At 46.5% G+C, this 20,473-nt stretch overlaps 1 protein-coding gene and 1 long non-coding RNA gene across 3 annotated transcripts in view; one reads left to right on the top strand and one right to left on the bottom strand.

Moving 5' to 3' along the window:
• The window catches only part of LOC110492265 (DENN domain-containing protein 5B), a 56,157-nt gene that overhangs the window by 17,204 nt on the left and 18,480 nt on the right, over positions 1-20,473 (bottom strand). The window contains exons 5-18 of one of the 2 annotated variants that reach the window (XM_036951202.2): positions 14,312-14,812; positions 13,902-14,133; positions 11,488-11,638; positions 11,231-11,318; positions 10,846-10,965; positions 10,202-10,354; positions 10,016-10,100; positions 9,683-9,755; positions 9,445-9,573; positions 7,296-7,417; positions 6,275-6,420; positions 5,868-5,986; positions 5,326-5,513; positions 4,968-5,050 (exon numbers count right to left, since the gene is read on the bottom strand). In XM_036951202.2, coding sequence (XP_036807097.2) covers positions 4,968-5,050; positions 5,326-5,513; positions 5,868-5,986; positions 6,275-6,420; positions 7,296-7,417; positions 9,445-9,573; positions 9,683-9,755; positions 10,016-10,100; positions 10,202-10,354; positions 10,846-10,965; positions 11,231-11,318; positions 11,488-11,638; positions 13,902-14,133; positions 14,312-14,812 — 2,190 coding nt within the window. The remainder of the gene's footprint in view (positions 1-4,967; positions 5,051-5,325; positions 5,514-5,867; positions 5,987-6,274; positions 6,421-7,295; positions 7,418-9,444; positions 9,574-9,682; positions 9,756-10,015; positions 10,101-10,201; positions 10,355-10,845; positions 10,966-11,230; positions 11,319-11,487; positions 11,639-13,901; positions 14,134-14,311; positions 14,813-20,473) is intronic. The other variant, XM_090203121.1, reaches the window with a different exon arrangement.
• LOC149985159 (uncharacterized) lies at positions 278-5,704 on the top strand. The gene is made up of 3 exons (XR_016487383.1): positions 278-401; positions 5,042-5,164; positions 5,299-5,704. It is a non-coding gene; the product is annotated as an uncharacterized LOC149985159 (long non-coding RNA).

Genomic DNA, 20,473 nt, shown 5'->3' with positions numbered 1-20,473 from the left:
CCACGATTGGCTGAGATAATGGATAGGCTGGACATGCCAAGAGATGAGTTCGGAATGGTCTGCCATGTAGCATGCTTCTGTCTATAACATGAGCTGCTCAGTATGTGTAGATACTACATGTGGCATTTTTTTAAAGGTCTAACATTAGCCATGGAGAACTACAAAAGTGTTGCTACTACACTCAACAACATTGCTGCCCTGAATTTAGCAGGCGCTATCGACAAAGATCAGTGGGGAAAAGTTGTGATGGACTACTTTCTGCACACGATCAGTGTGAACTGGAGTGATTTGACACAACGCGGGCCAAACAAGCTGTACAAACAAAAACGGACACGACACAGAATGCCTTACTTAGTAACAGGGGTTCCAGTCTGCCGTAAAGCGATCATCCATGTATACGGGTAAGAGTCTAGCTACATTTTCAGTTATTATACGTTTCTAATTTTGCCAAAGTCGTTTTCATTGCAAGTTAAAGCGTACTGTTAGCTAGCTAGGGAATGTTAGCTTGCTGGTTCGCTAGCTAGCGTTACATGTATGATCTGTGTAATAATATTATTAGTATCTCAAAATCAATATGCATTGCTAGTTATATCCTAATGTTAGCTAGCTACTTAACATTGAACGTAGTTGGTTAGCTTTAGGTACCTGCAGATTCATACTACAGCATTTCATGCACAGTGGCTAGCTATGAAAATCAGTTTGTATTGCTTGTAGTATGGGTTGGGATTATGGTTCCTTCTTTAGCTAGCTAGCTACATGTCTAAACAAAAAAGACTCTTCACCAGATGATTACATGACCCATGTTAGCCAGGTGTGTCTGGGGTTGATTACGGCCATCTATTGTATTTCATGAACATGTGTAAATGTCTAGACAAAAGTGACCCATCTTCTTAGGTAGATGTGGCTGGGGGGTGGTTATAGCATTTCTTTCACATGACCCATCAATTTAGACAAGTGTGTCTGGGTAAGCGTCATCTAATAATGATCAAATGTTTTTTATCTGGACACTTTCTATTTTTGATATCGCTACTATGCAAATGTACAAAGTCAGATTAGGATATAGGCCAAGGACTGGATAAAGTGTATTTTTACCTGGAGTTATTCGTTATTGTAGGCTACTACTTTCAGTCTTGAAATCTTTGGTTGTTAACTACACTACCTTACACTACACTACCTGACAAAGGAGAGCTCTCCAGTAGGTATACCAAAATATTCAAGTGCCATTTTCTCAAAAGTGGAGTTTCAAATTAATCAACTTTCAAAGCAGAACTACTTTCCCATTGTTCCAAAACTGCAGGTTATGATATACCATTTTGTAGTGCATAAACATTGTCTGTCCTCGGTTGCAACACTCACTACAGAGTTCCAAACTGTCTCTGGAGGGACCGTCAGCACAATAACTGTTTGTCAGGATCTTCATGAAATTGGTTTCCATGGCTGAGCAGCTCCACACAAGCCTAAGATCACCATGCGCAATGCCAAGTGTCGGCTGGAGTGGTGTAAAGCTCGCCGCCATTGGACTCTAACAGTGGAAACGTGTTCTCTGGAGGGATGAATCACACTTCACCATCTGGCAGTCCGACAGATGATTCTGGGTATGCGGAAGCCAGGAGAACGCTACCTGCCCCAATGCATAGTGCCAACTGTAAAGTTTGGTGGAGGAGGAATAATAGTCTGGGGCGATTTTTCATAGTTCCGGCTAGGCCCCTTAGTTCCTTAGTTCCAAGTGAAGGAAAATCTTAACGCTACAGAAACAAAAATCTCTCTGGTAAGAAGAAGGGCGGGGGTGTATGCCTTATGATTAACGACTCATGGTGTAATCATAACAACATACAGGAACTCAAGTCCCTTTGTTCACCTAACCTAGAATTCCTTGCAATCAAATGCCGACCAAATTATCTACCAGGCAGACACCTCGACGACCCTGCTGAAATAACTTTACTGGACTCTATGTAAACTAAAAATCAAATATCCTGAGGCTGCATTTATTGTAGCTGGGGATTTTAACAAAGCTAATCTGAGAACAAGGCTTCCTAAATTCTATCAGCATATCAAATGCGCGACACACGCTGGTAGCATTCTGGACCATTGCTACTCTAACGTCCGCGATGCATACAAAGCCCTCCCCACCCTCCCTTCGACAAATCTGACCATGACTCCATTTTGTTGCTCCCAGCTTATAGACAGAAACTAAAACAGGAAACGCCCATGCTCATGTCTATCCAACGCTGGTCTGACCAATCAGATTCAACGCTTCAAGACTGCTTCAATCACGTGGACTTAATTATGTTCCGGGTTGCCTCAGACAACAACATTGACGTATACACTGACTCTGTGAGCAAGTTTATTAGCAAGTGCATCAATGATGTTGTAGACAGTGACTATTAAAACCTTCTCTAACCAGAAACCATGGATTGATGGCAGCATTCGTCAGCAAAACTGAAAGCGCGAACCACCACTTTTAATCATGGCAAGGCGACTGGAAACATGACCGAATACAAACAGTGTAGCTATTCCCTCCGTAAGGCAATCATACAAGCAAAGCGTCAGTATAGAGACAAAGTAGAGTCGCAATTCAATGGCTGAAACACGAGACGTATGTGGCAGGGTCTACAGTCAATCACGGATTACAAAAAGAAAACCAGCCCCGTCGCAGACATCGACATCTTGCTCCCAGACAAATTAAACAAGTTCTTTGCTCGCTTTAAGGACTATACAGTGCCACTGACACAGCCCGCTACCAAAGCCTGTGAGCTCTCCTTCACCGTGGCCAACGTGAGTAAAACATTTAAATGTGTTAACCCTCGCAAGGCAATCCTTATCCCTGTCTGCTGTTCCCACATGCTTCAAGATGGCCACCATTGTTCCTGTTCCCAAGAAAGCTAAGGTAACTGAAACTAAATGACTATCGTCCTGTAGCACTCACTTCTGTCATCATGAAGTTCTTTGAGGGACTAGTCAAGGATCATATCACCTCTACCCTATCTAATACCCTAGACCCACTCCAATTTGCTTACCACCCCAATAGGTCCACAGACGACACAATTGCCATCACACTGCCCTAACCCATCTGGAAAAGAGGAATACCTATGTAAGAATGCTGTTCATTGACTACAGCTCAGCATTTAACACCATAGTAACCTCCAAACTCGTCATTAAGCTTGAGACCCTGGGTCTCGACCCTGCCCTATGCAACTGGGTCCTGGACTTTCTGACGGGCCGCCCCCCAGGTGGTGAGGGTAGGGAACAACATCTCCACCCCACTGATCCTCCACACTGGGTTCCCACAAGGGTGAATTCACAGCCCCCTCCTGTACTCCCTGTTCAACTATGCCTGTGTGGCCATGCATGCCTCCAACTCAATCAGCAAGTTTGCAGACGACACTACAGTGGTAGGCTTGATTACCAACAACGACGAGACAGCCTACAGGGAGGAGGTGAGGGCCCTCAGAGTGTGGTGTCAGGAAAATAACCTCTCACTCAACGTCAACAAAACAAAGGAGATGATCGTGGACTTCAGAAAACAGCAGAGGGAGCACCCCCCCATCCACATCGACGGGACAGTAGTGGAGAAGGTGGAAAGTTAAGTTCCTCAGCATACACATCACGGACAAACTGAAATGGTCCACCCACACAGACAACGTGGTGAAGAAGGCGCTGTCACCTCTTCAGGAGGCTGAAGGAATTTGGCTTGTCACCTAAAACACTCACAAACTGTTACAGCTGCACAATCGAGAGCGTCTTGTCGGGCTGTATCACCGCCTGGTATGGCAATTGCTCCGCCCACAACCGCAAGGCTCTCCAGAGGGTAGTGCGGTCTGCAAAACGCATCAGGGGGCAAACTACCTGCCTTCCAGGAGACCTACAGCACTCACAGGAAGGCCAAAAAGATGATTCTATTCCAGACATTACAATGAGCCCGTCCTCCTATAGCTCTTCCCACCAGCCTCCACTAATCCAGGGGGTTTCAGACTGGCACATAGCCGTTTATTTGGAGGGAGGAAGGGGAGTTGCAAGGGCATTTTCTGTTAAACCTTACTAATGCTTGTGTACGAAAATATCCTTTAAGCCTAGGCATTGGGCTTGAGAATGTTTCTTTAACAAACTCATACAAGGTAGAAAAGTGCGCATTAATAGAGGCCTGTTCTGATTGTGTTGTGTGTGTGTGTGTGTGTGTGTAGAAGGACCCCGTGATGTCTGGGCGCTCAGCCAAGAATGACAGAAACTAACTGCTTCCTCTCAACCTAACTGGAGATAGAGTGAAGTGTTATATTCTACACACCAGTGATAGAGCTGTTGTTCTGTTTGGAGCCTGTTTCTGGGCGAAAGGTTCATGTTTTGTGCGTGTTTAGCGGTAGGACATACGTCATTTGGGCCGAGAGTCAAAGGCGCTTGCTTTCCCAACTTGGGGGAACCGTTGAGCTGCTGTTAGAGGAAGTATGTCTGGAGTGACTTCCTGTCACTTTGGCCCCCATTGTCCTCACTCAGTTGCGACAGACCGAGGCAACCTTTTCCCCCAGTTGTCTCCCCCACACACACATAGATCGGGTCACGTGTTTTTGCAGGTGTTTGCATGAGATAGCTCGACTATAGAAAGCTTCCGTGCTCTTTGTGTGCAGGCTCTCACTCCATCTCACCTGCGTGGGTGGTGCGACCAGCCATCTTACGATAGTTTTTAATAAAAGTAATACCTTGATTGATTATTGACTTTGCCTCTCCTCGTTATTAGTTAAAAGGTAGAGATTCCACCACAGAGTACGGTATTGAAAATCATACTATAGGTGGTACTTCTAAATTCCCCAAGCCTAGTGCACACACATCGGCCTGCGCAGACCAGCACACACACACACACACTCTTCTCATCAGAGATTAGACCTCTCTGCTGTGCTCTCTCTCTATTTCTGTTTTTGGAATCTCTCTCTCTCTCACACACGCACACCTACACACGTACACACACCAACCCATACCTCCTGCTCTGCTTTGTGGAAGTGCTTGACGAGGTTGTTTACTGCCTCCCTCATTTCCTCCTGCACCTGGACAGAAGACAGTCCTGAATGAAGGAGAGAGGGAGAGCGAGGATCATAGAGAAGAGATGGAGGGATTGAGAGGAGGAAGAGACGTGAAGATGGACAATGGCATGGAGGATATAAGGAGAGCATTAAAAGTAAGGTATAGCAATGAGTGACTTAAAAAAAAAATGTTTTGCACATTTTACTCATGACAATAGAAATAAATTATTATGGTGACTGTTTCTATAAAAAGTGAAATATCTGTTTTTGACTGTCGTTTTAATTACAGGTGTGTGTGTCTGTCCCCCATACATACTGTTGTTACTGTTGCTGCGCCCCAGTGACACCATGTGTCCACTCTGAGGGGGTGAACCCTGCTCCGGGGGTGTCCCCGTCCACCTCCCAGACTCCTCCTCTCCTCTGGGAGACACCAGCTGACCAATCAGCACCCTCTCCAGGCTGCCGTCACCCACACCCTTCCCCAGCCAGCGGCCACATGGGAACCTGGGAGGAGAGCGTGGATGTAGATAGATAATGGGGTCAGACGATAGATGTGAAATAGGGCAAGCGAGAAGTCATTTGGGATCTGGCAATTCAGAATTTTGAAGGAGAGTCACATTCATTGGGCACCAAACAAAAAGGGAGGGACAACCTGAACTTGTCTAATAATAAACACACATTTTCCTGTTGCAGAACGTTTTCAAACGTTTTCCGTTGCGTGCCCTAATGAACATGACCTAGGTGAGTGCAGAAATTAGAGCAACACTTTTCCGACTAACGTGGTCCAAAAGATGTGGAGTTCAATGCAGGTTTGACACGCAGCCAAAACAGTGTGTCCATACAGTATGTGTGCGTTACCTGTAGGTGTGTCCAGTGATCTCGTTGTGCACAATCACACAGTCCACCAGACACTTAGCCAGTAGGCCAGAGTTCTCCTGCCCCAACTGCAGGGTGCTCAGCCTGCCCAGGTTCTGGCACTGACACAGAGACAGAGAGACCAAAGTGAGAACTGTGTGTGTGTGTGTGTGAGACAGTGATTTGTGAGAACGTGTGTACATGTACATGTAGGTGTGTGTGTGTGTGTGTGTGTGTGTGTGTGTGTGTGTGTGTGTGTGTGTGTGTGTGTGTGTGTGTGTGTGTGTGTGTGTGTGTGTGTGTGTGTGTGTGTGTACATGCATGTGTTTGCACATGTGTGTTTGATGGAGAATTCCCAAACCAGTAGCTTCCATCCACGCCACCCAGCCCAGAGGAACGGAGCATCTCACCTGGAAGACGATCTCCTGTGTGTTCTTGGGGATCTGCCTGACCCCAGAGTCACCCAGCTCTCCAGACACACACACCCAGGGGTTGGACAGTGTCATGGCAATACTCAGCTTCTTCATGGGCATTATGACAACACGGTATGGAATGTCTGAAGGGACACAAGAGACAAGGACTTTTACATTTTGGTCATTTAGCAGATGCTCTTATCACTGCAAGGCGGTGAACACATTTCAGTGCAATGTTAGATGCCTTACCTCTAGTTCAGGGTTCTCCAACCTCACAGAATTTGTCCCGCGGGTGGTTTTATTTGCCCCCCCCCCCCCCCCCCCAAATTGGACATAAAAAAGTGATTTTAATTTAAGAAATCTGTTCCCAAGTATTCTCACGCATAATAGAGATGGGATCGTATACAAATGTAAACAAGGTCTGAAAGGATTATATTTTACTCAAACATAATGTCTGTTTTGGCTTCTCGCGGTCAATTTGCAGTCTACACATTATTTTTAATTAAGTTCATGGCCCCTTCATTTACTCAAGACAATAAAAAAATAAAAAATTAATCGGCCCGCGGCTGAATCTAGTTGATGATCCCTGCTCTAGTTTAAACCAGCTAACAATGTTTGGTTCCCTAGTACGCTAGTGGTAACGTTCCACTATCCAAGATGCCAGTGTTCTAAAAACATTCCTTCTTAAAACGTTTCAGGGACTGTCTTAAGAACTGTTTTCAGAACTGCAGGTAGATGTTGACTTATGATATGAAAGTAATGTTTCTGCAAAATCAATCTAATAACTGTAACGCTCTAATAACATTAGGAAAACAGTCTCATACTGTTGTCATACAACCAAATAGGAACAAGGAACCCAACGAGAACACCCCCCCCCTCCCGATATGTTCCAGGAACGTTTCTGGTTTCAGTATCTTGGAAGCTGGGACGTGTTCATTAGGACCCGCAACAAATGAACACATTTAGCAGAAAGCTAAAAAGGAACGCTTCTCATTGAACACAGCCCTGCTACACTTACTGATGGAGATGAATGTGTGTGTGAAGCAGAGGTAGTCCACAGTGTTGAGGGACAGCAGGTGGAACAGGAACTGCTCCCTCTCCTCCTCACACAGTAGGAACGCGTGGGGCTTGTACAGCTGCCTGTAGGGAGGGGACCGAAAAGTGAACACACACACACACACCTCACAGAGTGAAGGAAACGAAGCATACGTCTGAAGATTCATCTGTCATTGCCCTTTTCACGTCATGGTGACGACCCGAAACGTGGAGGCTCAAATATTTTCTTTTTCACATGGTCCTTTCCAGCACGGTCCTAGCAACTATCGTGGAGGTGCAACCAAGCCAGCTCAGTGCGGCTTCCCAAACTGTTTTATGATCAATTGTTTCCATATGGCATTTTCATTGTAAACAATTCTGACTTTGCGAGTAAGGATGTCTTCGGTATAACTTCATTTGACCACCACTGACTTCTGAGTGGCTCAGCTCTGCTCAGCTCAAGTTTCAAGTTTTAATGGCACATGCACAACTACAGTGAAATGCCTTTCTTGCAAACTCAAAACGCAACAATGCACTAATCAATAACAATTTAATAAAAAATGCGCAATAAAGTAAGTAAGTAAGCATACTATATACAGGAAAACAATTATTAAGTCAGTTCCAATACAATATTTACAATGTGCAGGACTACTGGAGTGATGGAGGTAGATATGTGGAGGGGTAAGGTGACGAGGCATCAGGATATATGATAAACGGTAGCAGCAGCTTGTATGTGAGTGGCTGTGTGGGTGTGTAGAGTCAGCATAAATGTGTGTGCGTATTCTGTGTGAGTGGGAAAATGATGGAGTGAGGGATTGCGTGTGTGTGTTGGAGTGAGTGTGTATAGGGCCCTGTGAGTGTGCATAGAGACAGTGCACAAATAAAGGGTCAATAAAGATACAAGGTTAACGCAGACCGTCTGTGTAGCTATTTTGTTAGCTATTTATCAGTCGTATTGCTTGGGGATAGAAGCTGTTCAAGAGCCCGTTGGTGTCAGACTTGATGCACCTGGACCTCATGCCGTGCGGCAGCAGAGAAAACAGTCTATGGCTTGGGTGGCTGGAGTCTTGAACGATTTTCCGGGCCTTCTATTCAGACCGCTTAATATACAGGTCATGGTTGGCAGGTAGCTCAGCCCCAGTGATGTACTAGGCTTTCCTCACAACCCTCTGTAGCGCCATGCGGTCGAAGGCGGTGCTATTGCCATACCAAGCAGTGATGCACCTAGTCGATATGCTCTCAGTGCTACAGCTGTAGGGGATTTGAGGACCCCTGCCAAACTTTTTCAACCTCCTGAGGGGGAAGAGATACTGTCGCGTCTTCTTCACGACCGTGCGTGCGTGTGTGTTTGGACCAGTGGTTTGGACACTGAGTAACTTGAAGCTGTCTACCTGCTCCACTGCCACCCTGTCGATATGGATGGGGGCATGCTCGGCCCCCCCGTTTCCTGTAGTCCACGATCATCTCCTTGGTCCTGCTGACGTTGAGGGACAGGTTGTTGCTCCGGCACCACACTGCCAGGTCTCTGACATCCTCCCTGTATGCTGTCTCATCGTCGCCGGTGATCAGGCCAGCCAACGTCGTGTCGTCAGCGAACTTGATGGTGCTGGAGTCGTGCGTGGCCACACAGTCGTGGATAGAACAGGAAGTACAGGTGGGGTACGAAGCACACACCCCTGTGGGGCCCCCGTGTTAAGGGTGGCAGATGTGATGTTGCCTACCCTCACCACCTGGGGTCGGCCCGTCAGGAAATCCAGGATCCATTTGCAGAGGGAGGTGTTCAGACCCAAGCTTGGTGACGAGCTTAAAGGGGACAATGGTGTTGAATGCTGAGCTTTAGTCACTGAACAGCATTTCTCACGTAGCTATTCCTCTTATCTAGGTGGGTGAGGGCAGTGTGGAGGTCAATTGCGATTGCATCGTCTATGGATCTGTTGGGGCGGTATTCAAATTGGAGTGGGTCTAGAGGGGGCTGGGATGGCGGAGTTGATAGTGTGCCATAACTTTCAAAGCACTTCATGATTACAGAAGTGAGTGCTACAGGGCGGTAGTCATTGTAGCACGAAGTTCGTAGGAACAGGAATGATGGCGGTCAGTAGTGTGAAGAGGGTATATGTGATATGTGTGTATACCTGATTAGGTTCTGGTTGGCCAGCAGCAGTTTGAGGTGTTGCGAGAGCACTTTCTTCTCCAGGGAAAGATGGATCCAGGCCCGCGCCCGACCCACCTCACTGAGACCCTCACTCATTGTCTGGACAAACCTAAAACAAACATGTTTAAAAACGCTATCAGAAATTCAACGGTTTTCAAAGATAGCACTGTTTTGGGTTGTGTTGCACTGTCCATTTGGGTTATGTTGCGCTTTATTACCTCATATCCTGTACAAAGGAGCCCGGGGGTGCAAGCCCCTCCTCTAGCCTCATGCTGTCCAGCCCATTGGACACTGTAACCAGGAAGAGAGAGTGATTGGCAGATGTGATCAGACTTGACAGAGTACACCTAACAGACAAACTATTATCTTGTTAATGACAGGTGATGCTAGCAGACCAGAATATAGAATGATTGAGGCATGATTAGATAGATTACTATACTACATTCCTTGTATGTGTCTAGCCTGGTCCCAGATCTGTTTGTGCTGTATATTAAATTCCAATGATCATTGTCATTGGCAGCACAAACAGGCTAGAAGGTATCTGCTCTGACCTGGAGACTCGGCAGGTGATGGTGGCTCCATCTTCTCTCCATTGGCCTGGCAGTGGAGCAGGTGGGACCACAGAGCCGACCTTCCCTGGACGGTACAAACACTCAATCACACACTCAACCACGGCAAAACAGCAGTGTGTGATTACAGTAAGTTTGAACGTGTGTTTGTGTATGTTTGTTACGAACCTGTTTGAGCAGCAGCCCGTGGCCCCAGGTCCTCTCCAGCAGGTCACAGAGGCTGTGGATCAGTGTGTTCTCCTGCAGGCCTGTGATGCTGGCCTCACCCTGACCCAGCTCCACACTCTCCTTCCCCATCCTCTCCATCAACATACGCCTGGTCTGCACCACACAGAGACACACAACAAACACTAAATCGGGCCTAAATCCTGACTTCTTACTCTTAGCCTGCGTCCCAATTCTACACCCTTCTACCGAAGTGTGGACTTGATTTAAGGATTTTAGGTCCATGACGGGGCACACTTTAGGAGAAGTGTGGAGAATTTGGACACATGTCAATACATGATTCATGCAAGGGTCAGAATTAAGCACCCGCAACTCAAGTTAGGAGGACTTGGCCCTCATTGAATGTAGTCTTGATTTATGTTATCATTTCAAGAATCAGAGGTCACAAAACTTAAATTTTTCAGCTACAGATGCACTGCACACTCACACTGCATTTCTCCAAAAGTGGAGAACAATATAGGGAATATGGTTCCATTTTGGACAATCACTCTGTATATCCACCTCTAATGTGCTGTGTGATTGTCTAGAGTCGATGCCCAACTGAAAGATGATGTGCCCCTGCTGTGGTGGGTCAGGAGACCCCTTACCTTCAGGCGACATTCACTCAGGAGCCCCTCCACGAACCCCCGCTGGATTTGAGTGACAGCTGAGGGGGAGGGGTCAAGAAGCTTGGACTGGTGTAGGCTCCTCCTCCCCGGGGAATACTTCTAACGGATAAACCCAGAGAGCACGAGCCAATCAGACACAAAAATAATGTTAATTCTGAAAACAACCAATAACTCCTTTCCTAGCCCCTACCCATCCTGGGTTTGTAGATCGGACTAAAACAGAAAGGGACTACCTGGCTCATTTCATTTTTTCCACTTTTTTCATGCAAAGAAATGTGAAGGCATCACCATATTGCTTACACCAGTTAAGGGAAAGGGCTAGTGGTTGATTTTGGACAGGGCCATAGGTAAAGCAGGTGTTTACCTCTCTCTGGTCATTGCCCAGTCCTGATGTCGTATCATTGGTCACTGGTCTCTTAATGTCGCTCCTGCGAGTGTTACGGCTTGACCACCTGCACACAGGGGCAACTGCATCAGACTCAATGTACATTGTGTGTTTGTGTGCATGCAGGTGATTTGTGTGCGTGTGTGTTTAGGTCATTCTTGTGTGCATGTGTGTGTGTGTAGGTCATTCTTGTGTGTGTGTGTGTCAGTGTGTTTATATGGGTGTATGTCACTTACTTATTGGTGTTATGTCCCTGTGCCAGTACATCAGCCTGCAGCCTGGGGAAGCAGCCCTGTTGGTGTCGACCCTGGCCGATCCTCATGTCCAACAGGTGGGGGTGGATGGCCGTGTGGTCAACCTTCAGCAGCCTGCGTTCCATGGCCTGGGCTAGGGATCAGAGCAAAATAGAGGTGGGCGATGTGAGTGGGGCCTACTGGAGAATGCTGTAGGAGAGGCAGTGCCAATGAACCTTTTCACATTATAGTGCTGACCCAAACCGTACTGTGCTGTCTCTGGAATTATCCTTCCACTCGGTCATTTCCAGAAACTATGGTAGATGTGTAACCAGGCTAGGGCAGTAAAATAATATGAATATACAGTGCCTTGCGAAAGTATTCGGCCCCCTTGAACTTTGCGACCTTTTGCCACATTTCAGGCTTCAAACATAAAGATATAAAACTGTATTTTTTTGTGAAGAATCAACAACAAGTGGGACACAATCATGAAGTGGAACGACATTTATTGGATATTTCAAACTTTTTTAACAAATCAAAAACTGAAAAATTGGGCGTGCTAAATTATTCAGCCCCTTTACTTTCAGTGCAGCAAACTCTCTCCAGAAGTTCAGTGAGGATCTCTGAATGATCCAATGTTGACCTAAATGACTAATGATGATAAATACAATCCACCTGTGTGTAATCAAGTCTCTGTATAAATGCACCTGCACTGTGATAGTCTCAGAGGTCCGTTAAAAGCGCAGAGAACATCATGAAGAACAAGGAACACACCAGGCAGGTCCGAGATACTGTTGTGAAGAAGTTTAAAGCCGGATTTGGATACAAAAAGATTTCCCAAGCTTTAAACATCCCAAGGAGCACTGTGCAAGCGAAAATTGAACTTTTTGGCAACAATGCAAAACGTTATGTTTGGCGTAAAAGCAACACAGCTGAACACACCATCCCCACTGTCAAACATGGTGGTGGCAGCATCATGGTTTGGGCCTGCTTTTCTTCAGCAGGGACAGGGAAGATGGTTAAAATTGATGGGAAGATGGATGGAGCCAAATACAGGACCATTCTGGAAGAAAACCTGATGGAGTCTGCAAAAGACCTGAGACTGGGACGGAGATTTGTCTTCCAACAAGACAATGATCCAAAACATAAAGCAAAATCTACAATGGAATGGTTCAAAAATAAACATATCCAGGTGTTAGAATGGCCAAGTCAAAGTCCAGACCTGAATCCAATCGAGAATCTGTGGAAAGAACTGAAAACTGCTGTTCACAAATGTTCTCCATCCAACCTCACTGAGCTCGAGCTGTTTTGCAAGGAGGAATGGGAAAGAATGTCAGTCTCTCGATGTGCAAAACTGATAGAGACATACCCCAAGCAACTTACAGCTGTAATCGCAGCAAAAGGTGGCGCTACAAAGTATTAACTTAAGGGGGCTGAATAATTTTGCACGCCCAATTTTTCAGTTTTTGATTTTTTCAGTTTTTTGTTAAAAAAGTTTGAAATTTCCAATAAATGTCGTTCCACTTCATGATTGTGTCCCACTTGTTGTTGATTCAAACAGAAACAGAAAGAGAGAGAGAGAGAGAGAGAGAGAGAGAGAGAGAGAGAGAGAGAGAGAAACAGAAAGAGAGAGAGAGCTTGGCAGAGTACTTGGCAGTACTTCAAAGCCGAGAGTTTTGGGGCTCTCATTATAAGGAAAAAATGTACTGTTTTCTCCCTCCTCCTCTCATCATATGCTACTTATCCCCCCCTCCCCATCCGCCACCGCTCTACAGTATCCCCTTCTCAGTCTACCTCCCTTCCCCCCCCCCCCCCCCCCCCATATATCATTTTCTACCTCTTTTACCCTCCACTCTCCCTTTTTTACAATTTGGTCTTCTCTCAGAAGTGAACTTAATTTCCCCTCTAATTTCACCAGAACAAATACCCCCCATCCCTCACTCATCTTTTATTCTATGTCGCAGCCGCTCCGTCTAAATCTTCCCTCTTTTGTTTCCCTCTTCGTTCAGTGGAACAGAGGGAATATAGGGAGGAGAAAGAAAAAAATGCCAAGACGAATCCGCTAACCCATACAATGCGAGATGTATAATGGTTTGAAAGTCACATTCCGGGTTTTGGCGACTCTAGGATCTTTACCTAATCTCTGTCTCTCAATATACTCTGTGCATTGGACAAACGGACCGTGTTCATCAGGCACCAGCAGACTACAAGAGTGAGGGACTATCTGAACTCATTTTTTTGTTGCAAAAGATTTTAAAATATTTTCTAATGAACATGACCCAGAGATAGGAGGACTGGGGGGCTTGCCCACCGGATGCAGTTAGCAATAATAACAATAATAATAATAATAATGGAAATGTGAGTACTACTGTAGCACCCCTGGATCCAATTTCCACACCCTGCAGTCACCCACCCACCTGACTTGTGGAGCACGCTGCACTTCCTGTAGCGACGGTTGCCGGGGTCATCCTCGAACGTGTCGTAGAGGTGCTCCCTCTCCAGGCGGCCGTTGAACACACGCTGCATCGGCTCCTGGTCGGCCCAGCGAGACAACACCTTGCTGTCCAAGAATGATGAGAACATGGCCGTCTCCAGGAACCAGGACAGGAAGTGCAGGTGCGGGGCAGGCTGCGCCGACAGGAAGGAGCCCTGGTGATACCACTAACCAGTTAAAGCAGTAACAGCGGGCGAACATTGCTTCTATCCTGAATGAGAGCTTCTTGTGAATGTATGTATGATTACTGACTGTGAAGGAGTAGCCTATGGATGTAATGCGTGTCTATGGTATTCCTTCAGTGAGTGACTGTCGATCAATCTTCACCCTTACCTTATCAAAGTTGCTCGTTCCGTCACGGTTGCCTAGCCAGGACTCCAGGTCGGGAGCGCTGTGGATCACAAACTCTTCGTACCTCCCGAAAATGACGGCAAAACGCCCTGCGAACACCTCCCTCAGCTGCACGTTCATTTTGGCCGCATTCAGTTCCTCCTCCTCCTCCTGGAACGCCCGTCCAAGGGTCTTTCCCCCCTCCACCCCTCCTTCTCCACACCTCCTGGCCAGTGCCTGCAGTCGTTCCAGCACGGCCAACTCCTCCCCTCCAAGGTTCCCATTGCGCCTGTCTTCCATCAGGTCCTCCAGGACGAGGCTGCTGAGGCAGAGGGGAGCGGCAGGGGCGGGGTTGGTGGTGGTGGCGCCACCATGTGGCTGGAGGCCGAAACGCAGCAGCACCTCGTTCAGCTCGAGGATGAGCTCGGGCTGGTCTGGGAAGAGGGGCAGGTCCTCGGGTGGATCCACGCGGTGGTTGTCTATGTCCACAAAGCACAGGTTGGCCTGGAAGGGGGACAGATCAAAAAACATGTTACTCGTCGTGTACACAGTTTACAGCGGGTATAAAAAGGTGCAGCGAAATGCTCGTTTCAAATCCCTCTCTTCCCCAGATCACCCTCTCTTTTCCTCATTTCGCCTACGTCTCATCTCTCCTTTCACCTCCTCTCTCCCTTTCTTCTCTAAAAACCCTGTCTCTCTTGGCATACTAGTTTCACGTAGCCTGGTCCCAGATCTCTTTGCTCTGTATAGTCAACCAGAACAATTGGAGTTGGCTAAACAGCCAAAGATCTGGGACCAGGCCAAGTTCAAATCAAATCAAATTTTATTTGTCACATGCGCCGAATACAACCGGTGTAGACCCTACAGTAAAATGCTTACTTACAAGCCCTTAACCAACCATTTAGTTTTAAGAAAATCCCTAAAAAGTAAGAGATAAGAATAACAAATAATTAAAGAGCAGCAGTAAATAACAATAGCGGGGCTATATACAGGGGGTACCGGTTCAGAGTCAATGTGTCAATGTGCGGGGGCACTGGTGTCGATGTAGGTAGAGTTATTAAAGTGACTACGAATAGATAATAACAGAGAGTAGCAGCAGCATAGGGGAGTGGGGGGGGGGGGTCTAGGTAGCAAATAGTCTAGGTAGCAATTTGATTAGCTGTTCAGGAGTCTTAGCTGTTTAGAAGCCTCTTGGAACTAGACTTGGCGCTCCGGTACCGCTTGCCGTGCGGTAGCAGAGAGAGCAGTCTATGACTAGGGTGGCTGGAGTCTTTGACAATTTTTAGGGCCATCCTCTGACACCGCCTGGGATAGAAGTCCTGGATGGCAGGGAGCTTGGCACCGGTGATGTACTGGTCTGTACGCACTACCCTCTGTAGTGCCTTGATGCAACCAGGATGCTCTTAATGGTGCAGCTGTAAAACCTTTTGAGGATCTGAGGACCCATGCCAAATCTTTTCAGTCTCCTTAGGGGGATTAGGTTTTGTCGTGCCCTCTTCACAACTATCTTGGTGTGCTTGGACCATGTTAGTTTGTTGGTGATGTGGACGCCAAAGGAACTTGAAGCTCTCAACCTGCTCCACTACAGCCCTGTCGATGAGAATGGGGGCGTGCTCGGTCCTCCTTTTCGTGTAGTCCACAATCATCCGCTTTGTCTTGATCACGTTGAGGGAGAGGTTGTTGTCCTGGCACCACACGGTCAGGTCTCTGAACTCCCTATAGGCTGTCTCGTCAGTGATCAGGCCTACCACTGTTGTGTCATCGGCAAACTTAATGATGGAGTTGGAGTCGTGCCTGACTGTGCCGTCATGAGTGAACAGGGAGTACAGGAGCTGAGCACGTACCCCTGAGAGGCCCCCATGTTGAGGATCAGCGTGGCGGATGTGTTGTTACCTACCCTCACCACCTGGAGGCGGCCCGTCAGGAAGTCCAGGATCCAGCTGCAAAAGGAGGTGTTTAGTCCCAGGGTCCTTAGCTTAGTGATGAGCTTTGAGGGCACTACGGTATTGAACGCTGAGCTGTAGTCAATGAATTGCTTTCTCGCATAGGTGTTCCTGTTGTCCAGGTGGGAAAGGGCAGTGTGGAGTGCAATAGAGATTACATCATCTGTGGATCTGTTGGTGCGGTATGCAAATTGGAGTGGGACTAGGGTTTCTGGGAAAATAGTGTTGATGTGAGCAATAACAAGACTTTCAAAGCATTTCATGGCTACAGACGTGTTCTTGGGCACAGGGACTATGGTGGCCTGCTTAAAACATGTTGGTATTACAGACTCGGACAAGGAGAGGTTGAAAATGTCAGTGAAGACACTTGCCAGTCGGTCAGCGCATGCTCGCAGTACATTTCCTGGTAATCCGTCTGGCCCTGTGGCCTTGTGAATGTTGAACTGTTTAAAGGTCTTACTCACATCGGCTGTGGAGGGCGTGATCACAAACTCTTCCGGAACTGCTGGAGCTCTCATGCATGTTTCAGTGTTATTTGCCTCGAAGCGAGCATTGAAGTAGTTTAGCTTGTCTGATAGGTCTTAGTCCCATATTGACGCTTTGCCTGTTCGTCGGAGGGCATAGCGGGATTTCTTATAAGCTTCCGGGTTAGAGTCCCGGCTCCTTGAAAACGGCAGCTCTAGTCGTTAGCTCAGTGCGGATGTTGCCTGTAATCCATGGTTTCTGGTTAGGGTATGTACACACAGTCACTGTGGGGACAACGTCCTCAATGCACTTATTGATAAAGCCAGTGACTGATGTGGTGTACTCCTCAATGCCATCGGAAGAATCCCTTAACATGTTCCAGTCTGTGCTAGAAAAACAGTCCTGTAGTTTAGCATCTACTTCATCTGACCACTTATAGACAGAGTCACTGGTGCTTCCTGCTTAAATTTTTGCTTGTAAGCAGGAATCAGGAGGATAGAGTTATGGTCAGATTTGCCAAATAGAGGGCGAGAGAGAGCTTTGTACGCATCTCTCTGTGTGGATTAAAGGTGGTCTAGAATTTTTTTCCCCCTCTGGTTGCACATTTTTTACACGCTGATGGAAATGAGGTGAAACTGTTTCATTGCACATCCCCTCATTCACTGACAAAATGTTTGTCAATGCGGAAAACAGTCAGAGAAACGAGTCGACCTCTGGAGAGAAGCTTAGCAGGCACTGGCCTGACACAGACTATGTCAGAGACCGACACCATGAAATCCCATAACAGCATCAACAGTGTGCTCTGCTTAAGTGACACTCTGTTGGTCCAAATTCAGCACTGACGTTATGCCATGGTCCAGTTTTCTTCTTAACTGCATGTGATGAGACAGATTCACACAGACCACCATTTGTTTACAGTTCTAGTTTAAAGGCCCACTCCTCAACTTAAGACAAGACAGTGATATTCATCATGAACAGTGGGTATCATTCATTTAAATGATCAAACATGTCTGTAAATATCAAAGAATGTGCCTTTAAAAGTTCATAGGATTGAAGCCTTGTCGCTCCACTTCTCATGGGAAAGCTTGCAACATAAACCACGCCCTCGCCTTCCCCCTCGGAGTATGTTGACCCAATTTACCATGACAAAATATGTTGACATCCCACTGTACTGTGACACATCAGCTAAATGCCATCAAAAGCTATGTGCTTTTTCAAAAAAGCCATGACTTTAGATAAGGATACAAATAAAACGCACTTAATCCTGCTGGAAAAAAGGGGTTGTAAGACAGATAGATATTTAATACACAGGATAGGGTCGGGATGCGTTCCACAATCTGCTAAGTGTGCATTCTATTGCTGCCTCCTGTGGCCCCCCTACCCTCTCACATACATCCAGAAATAAACTGTGGAATTCTTAAACCTTAATTATTCACGTTGTCTGATATCTTTAGAAATGTGTTGCTCAGTGCCTTCCTCCTCCCACCTCTCTCTCTCTACTGATGTCTCCTGCTCCCTCTCTCTGGGCCAGCTCTAGCACTTCAAAGAAAACTCCTAAAATCTGTGTCCCAAATGGCACCTTTACACAGGGAATAGGGTGCCATTTGGGACGCATGCCTAGCGAAATGCTTGTGCGAAACGGCTCGATCTTTCGTAGAGGGATGGAGAATTGGATTTGGGGAGAGAAGGGAGAAGCGGAGGCGCTCGCCAGAGGAGCTATGTGAATTTCTATGTTCTCCAACACCAGAGAGCTCGGGGGGGGGGGGGGGGGGGGGGCACTGCAAGAATGCAGCAAATGTTACAAAGCTCTTTTCACTGCCTGTTACATTGCGTAATGGAATGTCTGTTATTAGAATGCACGTTACAGTACATTGTGTTCGAATGCTTGTTGGAATGTTTTTTGCAAGGTCAGTGAATGCCTGCTAGAATGCCAGTCAGAAGGTGTATCAAAATGCCTAGTAGAATGCTACAGAGAATGAACTATACTGAACAAAAATATGTGGGGACCGCCCATGTTTCATGAGCTGAAATAAAAGATCCCAGAAATGTTCCATACGCACAATAAAGCTTATTTCTCAAAAATGTTGTGCACAAATTTGTTTACATCCCTGACAGGTGTGGCATATCAAGAAGATGATTAAACAGCAGGATCATTACACAGGTGCACCTCGTGCCGGGGACAACTCTAAAATGTGCAGTTTTCACGTAACACAATGCCACAGATGTATAAAATCTTGAGGGAGAGTGCAATTGGCATGCCAACAACAAGGATGTCCACCAGAGCTGTTGCCAGATAATTTAATGTTAATTTCTCTACCATAAGCCACCTCCAGCATCGTTTTAGAGAATTTGGCAGTACGTCCAACCACCCTCACAACCGCAGACCATGTGTATGGCGTTGTGTGGGCATGCGGTTTGCTGATGTCATCGTTGTGAACAGAGTGCCCCGTGGTGGAGGTGGGGTTATGGTATGGGCAGGCATAAACTACGGACAACGAAGACAATTGCATTTTAAAGATGGCAATTTGAATGCACAGAGATGCCATGTCGATATCCTGAGGCCCGTTGCCGTGCCGTTCTTCCGGCGCCATCCCCTAATGTTTCAGCATGATAATGCACGGCCCCATGGCCCCATGTCGCAAGGACCTGTACACAATCCAGCAACTTGGCACAGCCATTTGAAGAGGAATGGGTCAACGTTCCACAGGCCACAATCAACAGCATGATCAACACTATGCAAAGGAGACGTGTCGCGCTGCATGAGGCAAATGGTTGTCACACCAGATACCGACTGGTTTTCTGATTTACGCCCCTACCTTTTTTGTATTACATTTTTTAAATTTTTTTTATAAAGGTATCTGTGACCAACAGATGCATATCTGTATTCCCAGTCATGTGAAATCCATATCTGTATTCCCAGTCATGTGAAATCCATAGATTAGGGCCTACTGAATTCATTTCAAATGGACTGATTTCCTTATATGAACTGTAACTCAGTAAAATCTTTGGAATATTTGCATGTTGTGTTTATATTTTTGTTCAGTATAGAATGCTTCAAAGTCTATGGTATAGCCAGTTGGTTTGGCCAGTTGAATTGTAATTGAAGAGTGGATTTAAAACTAACTAGGTGTGTGGACTCAGCAACCTCCCACTCTTATTAAAGAAATATGAACTTTGGACTACATGAGAACATCGTTTGTCCTACTGCACCTCCCAGTTCTGGTCAACTTCAAAAGATTTAAAAATGGTTGCTCCCTCTTGGTCAGGTCGTATTTAAAGGAGAAATGTGTTCTCAATAACTTGACTGGTTAAATAAAGGCATTTTGAGGGTAAAACTTTTTTTTTTTTTTAAGCCACCGTTACATGCCTACAGTTCCAAACACAAAGCACTAAGCAGGCACATACACAGATAGGACTCTACCTGTGCAGAGCACATGCCCCTTTGCCCTTCCAGTCTCCAAAGTGCCCTTTTGGGTGGTGGTATAATTTCCCCCAAAATGATGTTTTTTTGTACAAATGTTTTGGTCATTGTTGTTCAGAACCCACTGCCTGCAAGTCGTGGTCATGTTCGCCACCCCCCCATCCCATGTCCGTTGGTTGCGCATGTTGATCTGCCCTGTACGGAGCTCTCGCACGCCCCGTGGCGCAGTTTCTCCGCTCCCAGTCTGCCCTGTAATGAGGTTGCACATGCCCGGTATCCAAACATGCATGGCTCGAGAGATGCGGTCACCGGTTAAGTGTGTGTGTAGCTACCAAG

This window comes from Oncorhynchus mykiss, chromosome 2 (genome assembly GCF_057628025.1).
Source record: "Oncorhynchus mykiss isolate SJ-2025 chromosome 2, ASM5762802v1, whole genome shotgun sequence".
Classification (NCBI taxonomy): domain Eukaryota; kingdom Metazoa; phylum Chordata; class Actinopteri; order Salmoniformes; family Salmonidae; genus Oncorhynchus; species Oncorhynchus mykiss.
The sequence above is the reverse complement of the archived record's forward strand: the minus strand, read 5'-3'. Positions and strand labels throughout refer to the sequence as shown.